Source organism: Amblyomma americanum, chromosome 2 (assembly GCF_052857255.1).
Source record: "Amblyomma americanum isolate KBUSLIRL-KWMA chromosome 2, ASM5285725v1, whole genome shotgun sequence".
Classification (NCBI taxonomy): domain Eukaryota; kingdom Metazoa; phylum Arthropoda; class Arachnida; order Ixodida; family Ixodidae; genus Amblyomma; species Amblyomma americanum.
In genome coordinates this window covers 164,362,288-164,383,435 of record NC_135498.1, presented here as the reverse complement: position 1 = coordinate 164,383,435, position 21,148 = coordinate 164,362,288, and the positions used below count along the sequence as shown (strand labels likewise).

The 21,148-nt window shown below is 43.6% G+C and overlaps 1 protein-coding gene across 1 annotated transcript; it reads left to right on the top strand.

Annotated features, from left to right (window-relative positions):
* Positions 1 to 583: 583 nt before the first annotated feature.
* On the top strand, positions 584 to 2,021 carry LOC144119233 (neprilysin-2-like). Its single transcript, XM_077651904.1, has one exon. The coding sequence runs from the start codon at positions 606 to 608 to the stop codon at positions 1,992 to 1,994; it is 1,389 nt and encodes a 462-aa protein (XP_077508030.1). The 5' UTR covers positions 584 to 605; the 3' UTR covers positions 1,995 to 2,021.
* The last annotated feature ends 19,127 nt before the right edge of the window (positions 2,022 to 21,148 follow it).

The window sequence follows — 21,148 nt, the reverse complement described above, 5'->3', positions numbered from 1 at the left end:
GTAGGTATAACCAGCAGAACCTGAATCAGCTGCCGTATTCCCAGTTGAGCCCCGCACAACTGGTCTTGGACCTAGAGTTGTTCTTCGAGAGATATCTTGCCATCAAGGGAAAGTACCCGAGGCCAATCGAGAGCAACTTTCTTGTTCAAGCGATGTGGGTCCACGAGAAATGCAAGGCGGCCCACTCCGCTGGCGACGCCCTGCCGGCGTGGATGGAGATTCTCAATGCCCTGCAGTTAAGTGAGTGGCCCTACGTCAAATTTCCGGGTGACGCGGTGAAGGTTGTGTCCGCCGGAGATAGGCACCTGAAGCTCCAGACTTTATTCAGAGTGAACGTCCTGCGAAGTGTACAGAAAGAAGGCAAGTCGCAGGTCTTGCTCAAGCCACCAGTGACTTTCTTGAAACGCTACGTTGCTCTTACAAGATCGAACGGAACAAAACACTACTAATACATGATCACCCGGGCTTTGACTGTGTACCGCAACAGCACGATAGCGACCGTAGCAAGCAACCATATATCTACTCTGGAAGTTACTCTGGAAAACCTGACGTACCTGGAAAACGTGCGCGCTGAATACGCGATTAAGGATTTGTGGTCTATCGGCATGCTGCCGAAGAGCGACCATTGGGACTGGTTGAGATATTTTCAACTTCTATTCAAAACAGAGGAGGAAATAACAGCAGCCACTTTCATGTTCGTGGAAGATCCCGCCTTTTTCTCGAAGCTGGGCTCCGTCTTCAACGCAGAGGATTACGCAACCGCAGTAGCAAACTATGTCGGCTTCAAGGCCATGGTCACGTTATCGCCGTTCCTTCCATCCGACTACAGGTTTTTGTACAAATTCGGCCATGGCTACGAGATCGGCCAAGTAGACCCGCAGCTCTTAGCTTGCAGCCTGCTGCTTGAAAAGATGTACCGCTACGGAGTGGGAATAGCCGCCAAGCTGACGTTGGGCAAGGATTTCGCGAACGTGTACCGCACGCACCGCGACGAGCAATTCGACGCATTGTTTAACGAGACGCTCACGGTCATCAACGACTTGCTTCAATCAGGGCGATCCTGGTTTACGCAGGATGATGTTAAGCCGGCACAGCGGAAAGTGAAAGGCATGAAGATCGTCTTCGGAACGCAGGACAGCTTCATCCAGTACGAGAGATACCGACAAACGCCCACGCTGTCCCTCGATTCCAAGAACAGCGTACTCGGCACTGTGTTCGCCATCTTTTCCTACGCGTCGTCCATATACTGGGACGCTCTGAGCAGCAGCGGAAAGGCGAAAGCTGCGTACGACAATGCCTACATCGCATCTGCCTTTGACTGGTCCGGGGAGTATCAGCCCACCAACAACCTCGTGTTTATCCCAAACGGAGTTGTTGGGTTTCTAAGCATGGTTTCGAACAAGATTCCATTCCAGCTCTATCCCGTCGTCCTCGCCCACGTCATCAGGGCAGTGCTCGAGGCGCTTATTCACAGCAACTCACTATTTGACGACAGCATGGAGCCCCGAAAGTGGTGGAGTTCCGATTCTGGAAGCGCGTACGAGAACGTCACGGAATGCTTACGACTCCTGTACGAGGCTGCAATGGCCAGTGAGGAAGTCACCAACTCGAGGCCCCCCAGCAAATTCAGCATGGCGAGTCGTGACGGTTACTTCTTGGACCACGCCGTGCTTCATCCTCTTTACGAGATTTACGAGCGGGCGCTGAGCAAGCACAACGCCACACGGCTCTTCTACCAGCTGCCGGAGGCACGCGTGACGTCCCGGGAGCTTTTCTTTTACAACTACGCGTCCGCCTTCTGCGACGGTGGCAACAAAGCGCCATGGAGGCTACAGCGGAGTTTCGCCATCACACCCAGCAAGTTGCGTGTTAACGTGCCCTTGATGAACTTCCCGCCCTTCTTAAAAGCGTTCTCTTGTTCCGGGAGGAAAGCTGAGCTGCCTCGCTGCGAAGTGTGGAAGGCCTTCGAGTCAAATGGCTCTGTGCATATGTAGATGAACCTGTGCATTTATAATTTATATCAAGAGACCCCTTTATATAAAGTGACCCCCTAACGATGTATATGTATCAATATTTCGCTTTTAGTTGTGTTGTACAAAACTCTTTGACAATTTGTTTACGCAGAGACCGTTGTCTTGTTTCTTTTTGCCCTCAATACTTTCTCGGACGCCTCTTTCACCGCTCTGGTGTCTAATTAGGCAAATACGTTGAAAGATAAAATCAGGCCCACGGAGGCCTAATTTTACTTGCAAGCGCATGTGCTCAACCGGCCTGGTTGCCAATACGTGACGTGTATTTTTTCATGCCCTATTCTATTTCTTGCCCTTCTTTCACCCATCGAGTGTAGGAAACCAAAAGCCACAGGAAGCAGCTCCAATAAATGTCTCGTACGCATTTTCCTCCCCCGGTGTAGTGTGGAGATGTCAACTATTTCTTCTTTCCACACCCGGGACACAGTCCGGAGAAGCAGAACCGGGCGACATTGCCAAAAACGTAATTCCATTGATCAGAAGCTTGTAAGGAGGACTAAAAGGTTAGGCGTGTAACAGCTCCTGTTACTGCAGGCGTGCAAGCATTACCTCGCAGCAGTTCGGAACACCTCTGTAGTAGTGTTCTCCCAGTGCCCTATGTCTAAAGGGGTTTTTAAATCAGCAGCTTTCTTCCATGGAACAAGCATTTGTGTTTATCATATTATAGCATGTTTAGTGCATTATTCATCCGACATTACCGACTGAGGTTTTCGTAATACGTCAGGGATTAGAAGGATCGCAAAACTGAGAACCTACGCGACTTTATACGCATGCAGGCGTACATTCTGATCATTTGGAGTCAGGAAAAATCCGTATTTTTCAACAAGATCCTCAATATTGCTATTGGTTCAGGATTTCAATTCTTTACAAACACCGCTACGTTCACCAATTATCTAAAAAATACGAGGAAGTAGACGTGACGTCCACGGCTGTCGAAGCATCCATGTTAATTTCGGCTAACTGGGGTTCTTTAAAAATGAGCAGAATCTTCGGGCAACTCGAAATGCTGCAGACGCAACCGATTTCGACCCAAGTTAATCCGCACTGCTCAGTACGCGGCAGCCACTTGACCACCGCAGCTAGCCGACACGAATTAGGATTAAATTCGAAAGAGCCACTGGAAACACGCCTGAGCCTATAAACAGAACATGGGCAAAGACAGAAGACGGCTGGTAGCGCGTTGCAACGTGACGACGTCGAAAACAACCGCATCGCAACCGATGCAACATGTGAGGTAGGCCAAAAAGATCTGAGCGCCTCGTTCGCTGCAGCTTTGACTGTACATGTCGCGCCACCTCCCGTTCGCGACATGCGTTATGCTTAAGTCCAAGGTGCAGCCGCCGTAATCGACATCGTGGCGGCAGGCGGCAGCACGAAGTGTACGCAATCTAAAAGAAATTGTTTAGCGTTGTGTGTACGGCTGCGACACCAGTTACAAGTGCACCGCCGGAAAGTTCCCGAAGGTAAAATTTTATAGGTTACCCTGGCGGCCCTATGAGGAGGAAAGAAGGCAGCGCTGGGTTAGAGCGGTACGCCGTGCAAGGTAAGCATACACGCCTCGTCAGCGTTGTCAACGTCTTATTGTATTTGTTTCCATTAGCCCGGACTGAAGCCCGTGGCAGTCAAACCGCTACTGGACCCGCATCTGCAGCGCACATTTTGTGGGAAGCGAGAAAAGCACGATTGCCGGACACATTACACACGTCCCTGCGCTGTTTCCAGCGAGCTACTGGAGATGCGACGGCGTCTGCAACGAGACAAAGATTAGGAGATAGGAGCGGTAAGCAGCGCGGCATGATCACGGGAAAGAGTTCGCTGTTTCGTAAACACTGCCGGGGCGGCTCATATGTGTTAAGAAATGTGCTCCAGAGCAGAGCATTCCTGTGTGGTATTTCTGATAGTTACATCCCGTTTAGAGCTACACATCAGAAGTTAAACTTGGCATCTTTTCAAGAGCTCAGCGCAGAGGCTTGGCTACAAAAGCGTGGACTCCCGGAAAGTACGGATCGCAGCCGAGGCTTTGTGCTCCCAGTCTGCAGTTTCGGGGTGCCGACCGGTTGTCCTCTGAAGCGCCGGCACCCGACTAGCCAGAGACCATGGCAGAGGCCTCACGCCCTAAGGCTCCAGCTTCTTGAGCGGGCGGTGCACCAAGTTCGTCGGAAAGCTTCACTGCAGTGTTATCTGTGGTATGTTGTTTTCTGCATCGTTTTTAGCGATACCAGCTACTGTATATGCCTACCTATTTAACTCGATATTCGTTGTTATACGTTCTGCTTGCAATTGATGCTGCAAGTAGAGCACATGTTAATAATTAAGGTGTCACTATCAGGATTTTACTTTATACTGTTTATTTCATTTTAGAATTGTTCAAAAGAGAAATCTATTGAGAAGTTCTCTAATCTGAAAATCAAGTATCTTTTAGGAGAGAAGCTCGCGCCAGGAACAAGGAGGCTCTGCGACCAAATAAATCTAAAACACGGTTGCTTGCACTGTCTCATCAAAATACAGGAGAGTAGTGAAACAAATGCAAATTTTTACCGTTTTCCAGGCTACGCGGAGTGAAGGAAGTGTTCATCAAGGACAAAAGACCTTTTTTGTCTGCGGCTTTTCAAGTTTCAAGTCTCAAGTCTGCCGCAAAAACACCGTGGACACCACTGTTCAAGCCGAGGTGGCTACAGAGTCGACTCTTGCTGGTCTGGAGGAGCGCAGCTGTGGTTTCTTGGGTTATTAATCATTAATCAGTCACTCTACCGCAAAGAAGAAGCATTGTGAGAACTCTGTGGCATGAGCGCATATGTATTTGCGCTCCTCTTATCTAGTATTTCTCACATACCCGTCCGGCAAATCGACGTGCACATAGCTCAAAAGCTGGCAATCTTTTGATGAGATTAAAACTAGAAACATTATTTGTCAGCATTGCAGTTCTCTCTGGCCTCCGACGTACAGCTGTAAGCGGAATATTCTACTTTGTTCTAATTAATATGTTGGCTGCACTGCAGAATTTCATTCCAAACCCGTCTTGTGCAACTGTTGATGCATTAGTGCCTGCTTACTTCACGCGCCACTACCCACGTTGCTGTTTTATTATAGATTGCACTGAGGTTAGCACACATCAACCAACAACACTGGAACCGCGATGTGCTCTATTTTCCCGCTACAAGCATGGTTACACTTTAATATCCTTGGTGCGAATTTTGCCAAATGGTTGCATTACATTCATCCCAGATGCCTATGGGGGACGAACGTCACATACCCGCATCATGCTGAAGTCGGGATTTCTAGACCGAATAGAGCCAGGAGATGCAGTACCTGCTGATTAGGAATTTCATGTAATTAGGGCACCAACCGGAAGCAAAGAAGGAATTGTTGTTCTAACCCCATTTTCGAAATGGAATGTCCAGTTCACCTCTGGGGAACTGCAGGAAACCAACCATGTTGCACAGGTACAGATACAGGTTGAAAGGATGATCAAGCATTTGAAGCTCTTTTGTTGTCTTGAACTCAAGGATCTCTGTTGACCTCATACCACATATGAGTTCAATAATGCACATGTGCTGCATTCGGGTTAACCTTCAGAACCCAGTTATCAACAGCAAAGGGCCTGAAGTTAAGAAAAATGGGGATTGAAACCCTGACTGCATCCCATTTGTTTTGTTTGGTTTGGTTTGGTTTTGTTCGGTTTTACTGTATTTACATCCCAAAGAGACTCGAGCTATGAGGAATGCCCCAGGGGCTCTTCAGCATGCACTTATTTCTTTTGCGCCTGCCTTTGTAGGTGATCTCTAATGAAAAACCAGTATCGTATGGTATGCGTAGTGTGCTGCTGCAGATGAGTGCGTATGTATTAAGAGACTCTCGTGCTAGAGGGCTGTAGGCTAATTTCGACCTATGCTGATGTCAAAAAACACAGGAGAGGGTTTGTTTGAGAGATATGGTGGTGTACCAGTGGAAGTAGGTTAAAAATAAGCACTGTGATGGATGTCAATATTCAGTCATTCACAGCCTGCACTAAAACCTCTCGATAGAGCCGCTCCAATAATTCGGAACTCTGGGCATTATTGGAAACGCTCAAGGAATTTACTTCTACCACTTATTTGCGCTTGTGCTGACCTTGCGTGATCTGTGCGATACTTGTCTGCAACGACAGGTCTAGAATGGGCTCTGTCTTATATATCCGAGCTATTGCTGACATTCATTGCTGCCCTTTATACCATTCTGGGTTTCGCTTTTCTGTGTCTATTGACAGTAGTTGCTCATTGTCTTCGTGACAGTTTTAGTAATGCATTCATGTACCTGTGCTTGCAACATTATACCTGTGTTCATATGTTCCCCTGTTATGTTCTTTCTTATTGCTAAGTTCTTATGTCTCTGCCGGTTGAATTGTTGAATTGTGGTTATTGACTACTCGGGTTTTCTTAGTATCTATTCTGCGTTTATCACTGAGGTTAGGTTTTTGCTGCCGTCTTATTTTGTTGCGTGTGGGCACTTCAGTTTTTTTACGCCTTAAGTTAGAGTAGTTTTTTTTTTCTTTAAAGGGGTAAGGAGTAGTTGTAGCCACCTTTAGGTACCAACCTCTCTTTTCATGTTTTGTCATGTTTAACAAAAAAAAATGTCAGAACCAGTCCGTTTCACTGGCTCACAGAAAAGTTTATTTCAATGACATTTTTCTAGATCATGCGCTACGTACTTGCAAACCAAACTAGCATCCTTGAACGTGTTTACCTTGCGCTAAAGGAAATTGATGCACACACAATCTTGTAGGGGTATTTCTGGTAGCTTAAAATTCAGGGAGTTCATGGCTGCTTCCGAGAGGTCTGAAGCTGAACGCGAAAAGCATTATTGAAACGGTACTGAATTTTTTTGCATGTAACCTTCCGTCATATTTTCACGTGATGAATTCTCCACCGCCAATAACCTCTTCTTATTGTTTTTAGTTTTCTTCCTGCAAATACAATTTATGCCTGCTGTTAGCGCTGCCTTAAGAGTTCGAACATAATCGTAAGATGTTTATGAAGCGTTTTTTTTGCAAGAGACAACATGAATAAAAACATGTAGTGTTTTAAGAAACAAATGACTCGAGCATGTTTCTGCGTTAATATGATCATTGTGCAGAGTGCCAAGGTTCTTGATCAAATTTTACAGAATTATATAGAATACGACTGGCATTTCCCGGATTGTCAAGCGCTGCCCGGTGAAGGATCCATCGGACATTGCGGATTTGCCTGGCTTTTTCTACCGCTCGAACTGCACAGTGCTCCCGAGAGCTGTGTGACGCCCAGGCCCCTGCCGCGTACACCGTCACCGCCGTGATCACCGGAGCAATCACCGCCGCACGCCCCTACTGCGCTTGCGCGCCTGACGGATAAATCAAGAGCACACGGGGAGGCAGTCATTTGGCAGCGACGGCAGCATCCAGCGAACATCTCTTGATCTGCTATTTCAACTGTGCAGGTTAGTTTGTTCCCCTATTTAATGTACGCGTAGTGGTGCTTGTGCTGCTGTCGCTGCCAAAGACTTGTATATTTTGCTGTATTGCCGGGCCTATTGTGGTTTTCTGCTGTAGTGGAAACAATGTCCCATGTCTGCTTCACTTGTGATGAAGCATTCCATGAAAATGAGGGGCGTGTAGCTTGTTCTGAGTGTGTGCACGAATACCATTTTGGAAAATGCGAGGGAATAGCCGAAAAGTCATGCAAAGGAAAATCCGAAGCTGCAAAGAAAACATGGCGATGCCAAAATTGCCGGAGCTCGGTACAAGGTGGTAGCAACACTGATGAAAACAAGATTGACATGGATATAAAAGCTATCCTTGGATCTATTAATCTAAAGCTAGAATGCCTACCTTCCCTCGCCGCTCGAGTAGAAACTATGGAGGTGTCTGTTACGCACATGTCTGCCATTTTTGAGGAACTGAAAAAACTATTTTCGTGCAGGAAAATGAAATTAAGGTACTTAGAAAGCAGGTACAGGAACTGGAGATGAAGGAGGATGAGAACCAATCTGCTCAGGCTCAGCTTCGGCGGGAAGTGAACGAACTTGAATTCCGAAATAGGCAGCTTAATTTAGAAATCCATGGGGTGCCTCTCGTGCAAGGTGAAAACTTGCATAATGTGCTAAACGGAGTTGCAGACCAGCTGGAAACGCCACATTTGGTCGAGCATGACGTTGCCTCGGTACACAGGCTACCCGCACAGAAAGACAAAATTCCCGGAATAATCGTCCGTTTCACAAGGCAGTCGACAAGGGAATCTTGGTTAAGTAAAAAGAGCAAGCTAAATGATAGCCATCCACGCATCTTCATCCAGGAAAACTTGACCCGTCACAACAGAGACCTGCTACAAGCTACAAAGAACTGGGCCAAAGAAGCTGGTTTTAAATACGTGTGGCATACGCATGGAAAGGTTCTTTTGAGAATGTCTGATGGTGCAAACGCAATTCACGTTAGAAGCCGTGATGACCTCGACCGCCTTCTGCCCAAATGGTGCGCCCAGCCAGTATCATTCTTGAACAGAGAAGCTAGAGATGGATGAACACGATTTCTATTCACCAGATGACTTGAACAATGTGGTATCTCATTTGGGACGTCATGCGTTAAAATCTGTGCATTTAAACGCCAGATCTGTCCGAAACAAAGCACTTCTGTTAGATGAATTCTTTAGCCAATTTTCTTTCAATTTTTCAGTTGTCATGTTCAGTGAAACATGGAGCAAAAATGAGAGTATTGTTTTTAGAATGGAAGGCTATAATACACATTATCTCAACCGACCTTGTGGTCGCGGTGGTGGTGTTGCAGTTCTAACTTTAGAACAAATGGACTGCGAACTAGTAGACGCTTTCAGTATTGTAACTCCCAATTACGAAGTTTTATCTTTATTTGCGGATAAAGTACTGTATTCGGTTTGTTATCGGCCGCCAAGTGGGCATGTTCCAACATTTCTTGAATTTTATGAAAGCTTTCTTTCGTTTGTTGTGGAAAGCAGGTGCATGTTGGTAGCTGCAGGTGATTACAACATTGATATGGGTATTGATACTCCTGTTTGTACCAATTTTACCAATATTTTGCTGTCAAATGGGTTTAACAATGTTATACATAATCCAACAAGAATAACAACTAATTGCCAGTCAGTATTGGATGTCTTCATAACAAATTTTGTATTATCGGATGTAAAAGCTGGTGCATTAGCATGTTCTATTAGTGATCATCTTCCGGTGTTTTTTTGCCTAGATGTTGCCAGCATTCCTAAACATCCGCCTGCTGAAAACCTTTACCAGCCAGTAACTGACGCGGCTCTCGATGCATTCAGAAAAGAATTGATTCAAATAGACTGGCGAAAGGTCCTGACTTTCGTCGATGCTGACAATGCTTATGATGCATTTTTAGATATATTTAAAGGTTTTTACCAAGTTCACTTTCCTGTAAAAAAGCGCCAAAGAAATAGGAAAATTCGGAAACCATGGGTAACATACGAACTCTACCAACAAATGAGAACAAAAGACAGACTGTTCAGAAAATTTCTTCGCACGCGTAATCTTAATGACTTGACGATTTTCCAACAATATCGAAACAAACTAACCAAGAAATTGTGCATTGCGCGCAAATATTACTTCTCATCTTTTGTGGATGTCAAAAATGCACCGAGCGCACTGCTTTGGGACAAACTAAATATGTTACTACGCCGTGGAAATAGCAGGAGCTGCATGTCCAAACTTACTATTAAGGGCAAGGACTTGCAAGGGGCGGAACTGGCTGATGCTTTCAACACTTTTTTCACAAATATGAGTACACCAGGTAGTTCCCACAACGCATGTCAATATATGAACAGAAGGAATGATAGAACTTTATTTTTACAGCCAGTCACAGTGCAGGAAGTGATTTCAACAATGAGAAGTTTAAAAAACAGCAGCAGTAGGGATATCGATGAAATTCAAATAAAACCCGCCAAATACGTCGCAGATGTAATTGCACCAGTTCTTACGAATATTTTTAATATGTGTTTAACTACGTCTATATTCCCAGTAAAGTTGCAGGTTGCCAAAGTAGTAGTGCTCTTTAGAAAGGGGAATCGAAACGAATTTGGCAATTATCGGCCTGTATCTATATTGCCGATTTTTTCAAAGGTTTTCGAGAAAATAATTTATTGCAGGGTTTTGAATTTCATCGAAACCTCCAATGTATTAACACCTTACCAATTTGGTTTCCGGAAGAATATGTCAACTGAATTAGCCTTGCTTCACCAAAAAGAATATATTTTAACACAATTTGAGAACAAGAAAATCGTGGTTGGCTTATTTGTTGACTTCTCCAGGGCTTTTGACTTGGTCAATCATGAAGTTTTATTGAATAAGTTGGATATTTATGGTGTACGTGGATGTGCGTTACATTTACTACGGTCATATTTGTCCCACCGGCGACAAGTAGTCCAAATTAACTCTCGATCACAAGTCCTACCACTGGCTTGTGGTGTCCCACAAGGTAGCATATTGGGGCCTTTGCTCTTTAATCTTTATATAAATGACATTGTTAATATTAACCAGGATGCCAAATTTATCATATACGCAGACGATACTAGCATATTTTTCTCTGGTAATAATATCGATCAACTTATCTCTAGTTGCAATGACACAATAGTTCAACTACAACAATGGTCGTCCTATAATTCTATGAAAATTAACACAAATAAAACAAAAGCGTTATCTTTCGGGCAAAGAATAAGCCACTCCTTCCTCATGCCGATATTATTTTTAACTTTCGTCCTGTTGACATTGTTGACAATTTCAAAAGCCTTGGTGTGACATTTACTGCTCACATGTCCTGGGAAACTCATGTGAACTTACTAGTGACAAATTTAGCTCGGATAACTGGAGTAATTGGTCGTCTCAGATACATTCTTTCTACAAAACTTAAACTATTGGTTTATAATTCACTCTTTTATCACATGTTACCTATTGCCAACTTGTCTGGGGTACAACTACATTCTCTAACCTACAAAAAATTTATGTCATGCAGAAGCGATACCTACGTCATCTGTACAACGCCGGTTATAATGCAACAACTGCAGGTTTTTTTCATAGAGCGCATGTCATTACGGCTCATAAACTATATCTGTACCGTTTGAGTACTAGATTTAAATATGAAGTAAGATACAACATACATAACCTTGGTACTCTGGCATATTTAGAAAAGAATGAACAATATTATGCTACAAGACATGGAGAATGTTGAAAAATCGTTGCACCCCGTTTGAACTCTGGCATGGAACGCCTATGTTATTCTTTACCATCACTGTTAAACCATTATCTGTCTACTAACTTTGATTTATTTATTTGCTCCGCTGCTAAGCTTCGCTCTATGTTTACTGAGGATGAATAACTGATTTTACTTATCCTGGGATTTAATTTTTCGGACCACTCTGTTTTGCTTCTGTTCTGCACTGATCAAGTGTTTTCATTTTCTTTTGTTTGACTGTATGAATTGATTGCTGTTGACCAAACGCTGCTCATTAAGTGGGGCGACGGACTCGTCAAGCCGCCTATTGACGGCTTTTTTCCGTCGTCCTCCATCTGTGTACTGCACATGGTGGAAATAAAGTCTTCTTCTTCTTCTTCTTCTTCTTCTAATAGTAATCTGCACCTGTAAACAAGAAAAAGAGAATACCTCGATTGAAGGCTGTGAGCTTGACTACACCTGGAGTGTTTCCTCAGAGAAAACTGCAGCGACATTAAGAGACATCACTGTGGGTCTTTTTGCAGACATGTAGCAAAGCTTACTATCATTATGTTTTCCACTTGATCACGGGGCTACTTAATGTTATACATCACTCATTTCCCTTGCAACCCTTTATTTCAAGATTCTGTAGCCTGATACATCAGGTTATAAGATGACTAGATTAGCCAGCACAGTTTTTTGTCAGTGTCAAAAGGTCATTCAGTCAATGCGTGAGAACCCTCAAAAGGTGCTTGAAATAAGTCTTCTGGCTTCCGTATGTACTCGGCTAGGAAGCCATCATCTCTCTTTACAGTGACTGTGATAGAGTGCTACAGTGAGTAAAAAAAAGGGCATTCTCTAGATTTAAAGTGTACAGCACTATCATCACTTCCGTGTAGTAGGCATGTTCTTTCTTAAACACCAAATGGCCATTGTTGTCCATTGTTGGCCCCGTTTATTCATTGGACCGCGTTTACTGCGGCCGTTACTCATGCATCAGCGCCTCATCAACTAATGTCGCCAACGTTTAGCCATAAGAAGCCAAGGGATAACGGAATATTTGTGCATCCGTAGTTTCTGAGCTGCATAAACGGTCTGACGGGACCACGTAATCAGTTTCTTCATTATCATCGTCTTCGTCATACTGACTAATGCAACCGCAGGATGAAGGCCCATCCCATGCCTCTCCAATTAACCGTGTCCTGCATGAAAAACCCGCATGAAAAAAACTTATGCAAAAGAGAAATGGCTCATGGTTTATAGAGTTGAACGCTTTAAATCAACGTATTGTGCAAGAATTGTATCGCTGGAATATTTAAATCATTTAAATTGTTTTACTTGGCTCTCTCTGTACAACTGATACTTCTTTCTTTTTTCTGTAAAATACAAATGTACATATTCTGTCCTCACTGCATGTCATGGAATGGGTGGCCTAAATGCAATAAATTCAACTTGCTTATCTTTTTGTTTGAGCCCTCGTTGATGATTTTGTTAGAAATAAACAGATTTTGAATTTTAATGTGAGTGTGTGTGTGTGTGTGTTGTCAAGTACGCCGCTCCCTCCGCACTCTCCCCTTCTAATTTTATCTTGCAAGATGACCTTCCATAACGCGAATCATCTATTCTCTCAAGGGCGCCACATATGCTGGGTGCGCAATGCGGGCTCATGTGTAATGCATAACTAGGGGCTGGACTTTCCGGTTTTTATTTTTTAAACATTGGATGGACTTTTTTCGGCTTTTATTTGAAAACCCAAGTTTCGGTTTTATTCGGTGAATACTATTTTCGACCAATGAAATGCTGACTTTTTTCGGTGATTTAATGTAGCAACACTTAGTGGTCAAAAGTCAATTGCAGTTTAGCTCGGTGTTTTCGTCGTCCAAATGGTAGTTTTTTTTACGGTGATTTAATGCAGCAACACTTAGTGGTTAAAACTCAATTGCAGTTTAGCTCGGTGTTTTCGTCGTCGAAATGGTAGTATTTGGAGCTGTTCTTACAGAATAAAATTCTATCGCCATTAGAAGAGTAACTGAAGTTAGACTAGTTAGCCGGCAGATAAAAACGCAAGCAAAAATTCACTTCTACGAAGTAGGTTGACATGTTAGCGTTGGGTTGTCGCGCTGGGTTGAGCGCCAGGGCGGGACATCACGGGGTCTGCGTGTGGACGGCAGCGATAGAACTGCCGCCCAATTGTCATGGTAGCCAAAACATGTCTTCGCGGGACGCCTATGCACGGTTTCTTGTCAGTGTCCTGCATGCAGTTGCTTAGCGTACTTTTGTCTACTTAACTGCTCTTAGGAGATGACGAGAGGGAACAAACTGCGCTGAGCAAGCAGGCTGCAAAGAGGTGGAGCGTGCGTGTCATCAGCGGCGTGTAAACTAGTGGAGTAATGACTCAAATCTCAAAACTGCGCTGCTTACCTAGCGACACCATCTTCGTGTCATACCCTTGGCTTTTAAGCTTTGACTTAGTGTAACTCGCATTCAACAGCCAGCTATCTATGCATTGGATTCCACGAGCTCTGACCTTTTTCAGTTAAAACCGAATTCCAAAAACTGAGTTTGGCGTACATTTATTCGTTTTTGTTTTCGGTGTAAACCGACATGCCCAAACTCAATGCATACGCTCCATATCTACGGTTCGTCCTTCTTCTTTTCAAGGTGACCTAGGACTCAGACCACTATATATAGCTTGCACAGACTTCGATGATTCAAACGCTGGGATATGTCTCCACCATGTTTATGAACCACCATCTCCCGCAGTTTGCAAGGCGCATTGTTTCAGGGTAGCTGTGCACGATATTTGATCAATGCAAGTTAGGTGATAGCCGCGCGAAAAAACTTACAATAAACACACAATAATTCGGTGTGCAGAAGACACGCTCAAGTGCGATTGAAGGGAGACAAGGAAGACGCGACCAGTGCCAACTTCTGCCATGAAAACCGCTACCTTAAGTCTGTGGGACGCTCTTCGTAACAAATAAATCCGCAATTACCACTTCTGACATCGTGATAATAGTGAAAGAAGAATATCTTCGCTTCGTAACCTGATTATCTGCTTTTCTAGAAACACCAAAACATGAAAGCCTTTAACCCCACAGAGCGAATAGAATTGGCACAGCTATCAAATCTAATAATATACCGCAATGTAGACGAGATAAAAAATTTTATTATGCAGAAAATCTAGCACGCTCTACAAAACGCACGTAGCCTAAAAGCGGTGAAGAGAAAACTAGGCACAGCCAAAAATCAGATGTACACGTTAAGAGTCAAAAAGGGCAATATCTTCAGCAATATAGATAAGAGAGTTAGAGTAGCCGAAGAGTTGCAGACAAATCTATAAAGTAGTCAACGCAATCAGGATGTTAACGAGAGGGGAAGTAAGGCAGAGAACTTAACAGAATAGAAGAGGTTTTTATTTCAAACAAAATCAAAAGGGAGGGTGGAGAAAAAGCTCTTTTAACACAGCTTGACAGCGTTCCATCCCCGCAGTCCCCGCACAGGCAACAGTAAGAGCTTGCATATTTCACGTTGCAAGATTACAGAAAAAGCTATAGATATCAAGAGCTAAAAATACTCAATACAAGACAACAAATTTCAAAGTATGAAAATTGTAAATGTGCAAGGCAAAGGACAGTAATCGTTTCAAAAAATTTTCTTCCTCTAAAAATGAAGATTAACAAATTATACTTGGAAGAGAGTGATACAGAAGCTACGCATTTGTCTAAACCGAAAACACTAATAATTATAATCAAGTGAAAACTTATCTACATTGATTATTTTCATTAGTGTCCCAAATGTTCACTATGCCATAAGAATATCTGCAAAATGCGGTAGTCTTTAAGCCTTTCCACATCCACACCTTTCGAGTGGAAGCGGTTACGAATGCCTGGTAACGTGTGCGCGATTCTGTGTTGGCCGTAGTATGTACGCGAAAAGGGAATATTCCAGGGTACCTGATGACGAGAGAGGTAGACGCTGTGTGTGTTCTTTAGGTTGGCTCTGTTAGGAATGCCTCAATTTTCCCATTAATTGGTCGTTTATAGCATCTAACTAACTAGTAGCTATGTATATCAGTAGCTTTTAATTTATTATTTTTGAGGAGAAGTGCTTGAGTGTGTTCCAAATATGAAACATTCTCAATTGCTCCATATTACTTTCTTCTGCACTAGCACTTAGATATGTATATTCTTTAAAGCGTATTTATTCTGGCATATTTGGCATACCGCCAGTGACCAATGAAGTAGTGAACAAAGCCTTAAGAGCAATGCAAGGGGCAAAGCAGCAGGAGAGAATCAGGTTACAAGAAATCTGTTGGAGGACGGAGGGGAGATTGTGGTAGAAAAACTAGCCACCCTTTATGCGCAATGTTTTCTGACCTCGAGCGTAACAGAAGATTGAAAAACCACTAACCTCATCTTAATACATAAAAAAGAGACGCCAAGGAGTACATAAATTACAGACCTAACAGCTTACTGTCCGTTGGAAACAAGGCATTCACTAAATTACACGCTAGTACAATCAGCACAACGATCGATTTCAATCAAGTAAATGATCAGGCAAGATTTCGTAAAGGATACTTGACAATAAACCATATTCACACTCTCATCATCATCATCATCGTCATCATGAGCCTGACTACACCGACTTTAGGGCAAACTCCTCTCCATATGTTTCTCCTATTAACCCTGTCCTTTGACAGCTGCGCCCACCCTATGCCTGCAAACTTCTTCATCTCGGGGGAGAAACAGCGCAATGAAAGACGGACACACGAAGAACGGACACACACGAGCGCTGACTCACAACTCAACGCTGTTTCTCCCCTAAATGCATTACCAATTAGCCCGGAACCTTGCTCTTCTTCATCTCATCCGTTCACCTAACCTTCTTCTTGGAATTTTGTCCGTTAATCTTAGTAACCAGCGGTTATTTTTAATTAGCATTACATGCCCTGCCCAAGCCCATTTCTTCCTCATGATTTCGGCTAGCATGTCACGCCGACTTCCGGTCTCTAAACGTTACGCCTATAATTTTTCTTTCCGTGCCTCGCTGCCTTGTCCTTAAGCTGAACCCTTTCCGTTAGCATCCATGTTTCTGGCCCGTAGATGAGTACCGGTAACCGGTAACATACAGCTATTGTACACTGTTCTCTTCAGGGATATTGGTAAACAGCCATTTTATATCTGAGGGAACCTGCCATATGCGCTCCACCCCACTCTTATCTTTATAGTTATTTCCCTCTCGTGATCCGACCAGCTGTCACTCCTTGCACTAAGTATTCCTTTACCACTTCCACTACCTGACTGCCAATTGTGAACTGCTGTTCCCTTTCTAGACCTTTGAGCATTACTTTGGTGTTCTGCATGCTAATTTTGAGAGCCACCGTTCTGCACTGCTTGGTCATTGATCATGATTTGCAGTTCACCTTCTGAGTGGCTCAGCAAGGCATTGTCATGAGCAAAAAACAGAGTGGTTAGGTATTCTTTGTTAACTTTTATCCCCAACTGTTCCCAATTCAGGCCTCGGAATACCTCCTGTAAACACGCGGTGAATAGTATTGGCGAGACCATGTCGCCTTGCATGACGCCGTTCCTTATTGGAATTTTATTGATAATTAATGCAGGACGATGGTAGCTCTGCCGTTTCTATATATATCTTTCAGTATCTTGACATAAGGCTATTCCAAACCCTAATTCCTCAATGACTGTATGACTGCTGAATTTTCTACTGAATCAAATGCTTTCTCGTAATCAATGAATGCTAAATATAGGGTCTGGTTCTATTCTGCGCATATCAATCAATCAGTGGATAAATAAATGCGCAGAATACAACCAACCTTTAAATATATCTTTCATAGATTACGAGAAAGCATTTGTCTCCGTCGAAACTTCAGCAGTCATGTAGGCATTACGGAATCAGGGCGTATACGAGCATTATATAAAAATACTAGAACATACGTATAACTACTCCACAGCCACCGTAGTCTTCCGTGAAGTCAGCAATAAAGTTGCGATAAGGAAGGGTGCCTGGCAGGGAAAAACGATGTCGCCAATGCTATTCGCCGCCTTTTTACAGGAGGTGTTCTGAGACCTCAACTGGGAGCAGCTGGCGGTAACAGTTAATGGAGGATACCTTTGTAATCTTCGATTCGCCCATGACATTGTCTTTATAAATCTCTCACGGGATCAAATTCAAAGAATGATAAATGATTCAAACATGCAGAGCAGAACCCCAGGGTAAAAATTCGCATGCAGAAAACGAAAGTAACATTCAACAGTCTCGGAAGGAATAGCTGATTACATTTGATAGCGACAGGCTGGAAGTGGTAAGGGCATACGTGTCTTGTGGGCGGGTGGTGACCGCAGATGCGGATCCCGAGAGAGGAATAACTAGAAAATAAGAATGGGGCGGATTTCATTTCGTATGTTCTCTTAGATGATGAACGGCAGTTTAACACTACCACTGAAAAGAAGTGTATAACAGCTATTTGTTACCGGCACTCACAGATGGGCAAGAAACTTGGAGGCTAACAAAAAATGTTCACCATAAACGGTGGATAACGCAGTGAGCTATGGAAAGGTAAATAAAGCAAGTAATAGATGTAACGTTAAGAGACTGGAACAGGGCTGAATGTGTCAGGGGACAAATGTGGGTTAATGGAATCCTAGGTGAAATCCAGAAGAAATGGCCTTTAGAGGTGATATAATGCGGAGGCAAGATAACACATGGTCTTTAATTGCAACAGACTGGATACCAAGAAAAAGTAAGCGTTGCAGGGGGCGGCAGAAAGTCAGGTGGACGGAAAAGATGAAAAAGTTTGCAGGCATAAATCGGCTGCATCTAGCACAGCTTACAGTTAATTGTTGAGATATCGGAGAAGCCTTTGTCTTGCAAGGGGCGGAGTAAGGCTGACGCTTATGATGATGATGAACAGCATCGAAATGTTACGAGAAAATCTATACAAAAAGGGCCAAGGCGCTCCTTCCTCACTCTAAATAAAATGTTGTAAGAGATAGTACATGCAACAGACATAGACTGCGTGTTTCTACCTAGTCAGCAAATATTAACTTCTAAGTACAGTAACGCATTCTGTAAATGTCAGTCCATGCCATATTTTATCTTTCGATGGTTTCTACTCATTGTTTTGCTAAAAATCAATCGTTTCGTCCAAACAGAAGGCCACAGAAAGTAAATGACGCAGAATACTGCTTGAATACTTTTCTTTATAATTTTTATGAAGCGTCATGTGCAGTTCCTACACATTTCTGCAATTATAAGTTTGCAATTAGGGGCGCTTTTCGAGCTCGACCTGCAGCGGTCACTAGATTTAACTGACAGCCGCATTTACGGTGTATATAGAATGGAGAACTACTTCTCTATGCCTGTTTAGTGAGCTTGTCGCGCTTCCGTGGCCTTTTTCTAAGTTCTGGCGTTTTTAATTACTTCTGATGGGTATATGAATTGTAGTGGTGATTTATAACACCTCTTCGCATGATTTGTAACGCAATAGCCAGCGTGTAATGTGTAAGTATGCAATTCAGCCATCCTAGAAGGTCTCACTGCTTTTGAGGAGATGCTCACATTAAACGTATAGTTTTTTTTTAATTTCCCAATATACACACATGTACAATGATACTCCGACACACCCTGCTAGGAGTATACCAATTTTTGCAACACTTGTTGTCTTTTTTGTTAGTCAGTTAGTCAATGCTGTGCTCTTCACTGTGTTCAATGGGAGAGTAGCTTTCATTGGTTGTACTTTTCCTGCCTGCAGCTGCTCAAAGGTAGTGCTTTGTGTGACATGTGTCTGCTTAGTGCTCGCTTTGTGAATTCGCCGACCTTTATTTGAGAGTGTTGGGATGCAATGCTGTGCACTAAGATTCCACACACCTCCAGCCGTTGGTGAAAAACAAAGCTACGAAAAGGGACGGAACAACACACCGAGGAAGACGCGTCGTGCACAACGATCCATCCCTGCGCCGATTTTCCCCTCTCGCTGTACATGTCTGCAGAAGTCAAGGTCTCTCTGAACTGAGTTTTAGAATGAGAAATCAAAGGAAGTGACACTTACTGGGAGTTCTAGATTGAAGGCCAACTGTAGCAAGAATTTTCTCCGCAATAAAATGTCAAAATAGAGTCATAAAAACAAGAAGTTGAATTTGTAATACTTATGAGCGCGTAAGGAATCGCTCGAAAAAATCGCCAGTTTTCTTAGTGATGCTTGAAAATCGCCATTATTAAGCGCCGGAAGTAATGTACAAACGGGAACCATCTCAGCCACTTAGTTTCGTAGTTGTGGATTACAGGCGACTAGTTGCCTCCCGTTGAAACCGGAGTGGGGATGCGTGTGCTGTGAGCGACACGAGTGCATAGGATGAGGCTCTAATAGTTTTGGTCTACGGAGGACCGAGAGGACATGACAGACCATTATACAAGCAAGATTGAGGTGTAGCCCATTCCGAGAATTATGCGCCCGGAAATTCACAAGGAAAGCAGAAAGGCAAGCGTAGCAGGGGGCGACAGGCAGTTAGATTGCGGATGAGATTAAGAACATTGCAGGTATATGGTGGGCCCAGCTGGGAAAGGAGAGGGTTAATTCGAGAGGCATAGGAAATGTCTTTGCCCTGCAGTGGGCGTACTCAGGCTCAGTACGGTGATGAGCGCCATCAGGAGAACATGGGGCGGGATGGAAGAGGCAAATTACGTTGACAAGACAGGACTGGTAAACGGGACGTCAACCATAGCTTGCACGGACACGCAGGAAATTAGTCGGTGTGGCGTCATTTCGATGGCAAAGAATCACCCAGGCAGAGGAGGCGGTGATTGCTTTGGCGATAGTTTCCCAGAAGTTCTCGTGTGTTGTTATGGACTCCCGGACTGCATGTCCAAGAAGGGTTTTGAGGCGGGCTAGTTGGTGGATTATGTTCATGATTGAACTGCGCGAAAGAAACGGGGACCAAGAAGAAACACGTACACACACACACAGCGCAGACTTCCAACTTTTAATTCGAAAAAACGCCTCGAGCATTCCTTTTATGCACACCTAATCACCACATGACACAGCCAGGAACCAACACAGCAGATAAGTTTAACAATTCGAAAAACGCCTCGAGCATTCCTTTTATGCACACCTAACCACCACATGACACAGCCAGGAACCAACACAGCAGATAAGTTTAACAATTGGGTAGATCCAAACTAGAGAACCAATATAAAAAACAATTTGTAAGCGTGTGCATGCATGCCTAAACACACTTGTTACAAAGATAAAAGGAGAGAGGAGGAGGCAAGTGAACACCTGACATTGAAACTAAATGACACACGGCTGAACCATATAATACGAGCAAAAGAAAAAACTTAGTAAGCAAGAAGCGATGTGACATGGGACTAACAGTAACAACAGTAAACGATGAAGGTGCAAACACTAAAAAATAATTGAAAGGGCATAAAAGCGAAACCATATAAAGGATACAAAACCAGAATACCAACGAGGTTAAAACCGAGAGTGAAAATGGAAACAAAAAAAAAACAAAGGTAAAAGCGACGCGATGATGAATAAAAAGCTAAAACGGGGCTAAAACGTAAAAATGGAAGGAAACAACAAGTAACAAGAGTAAAGGTGCAGCGTTACAAAGGACAGTCTAAAGTTTTACCTTCTAAAAACGAGATTTCTTCATTTGAAAGCAGAATGGATGGAGTGCTCACGCAATTGTTCGTATTCTTTGCGATTAAGAAGGCCTCAATTATTTCCCTTTCTGTATTTGTTCTAGCTGTAGCGATTAACTTAGTACTTTCTAGAAACGGGTGGCAATCACTTTTTTTGCACTTCTTGCAATGTAAGGGTAAATATCCCCCTGAATTGGTAGACAGGTTGCGAACGTGTTCAGCCGCCCTCTCGTTAAAACATCGCCCA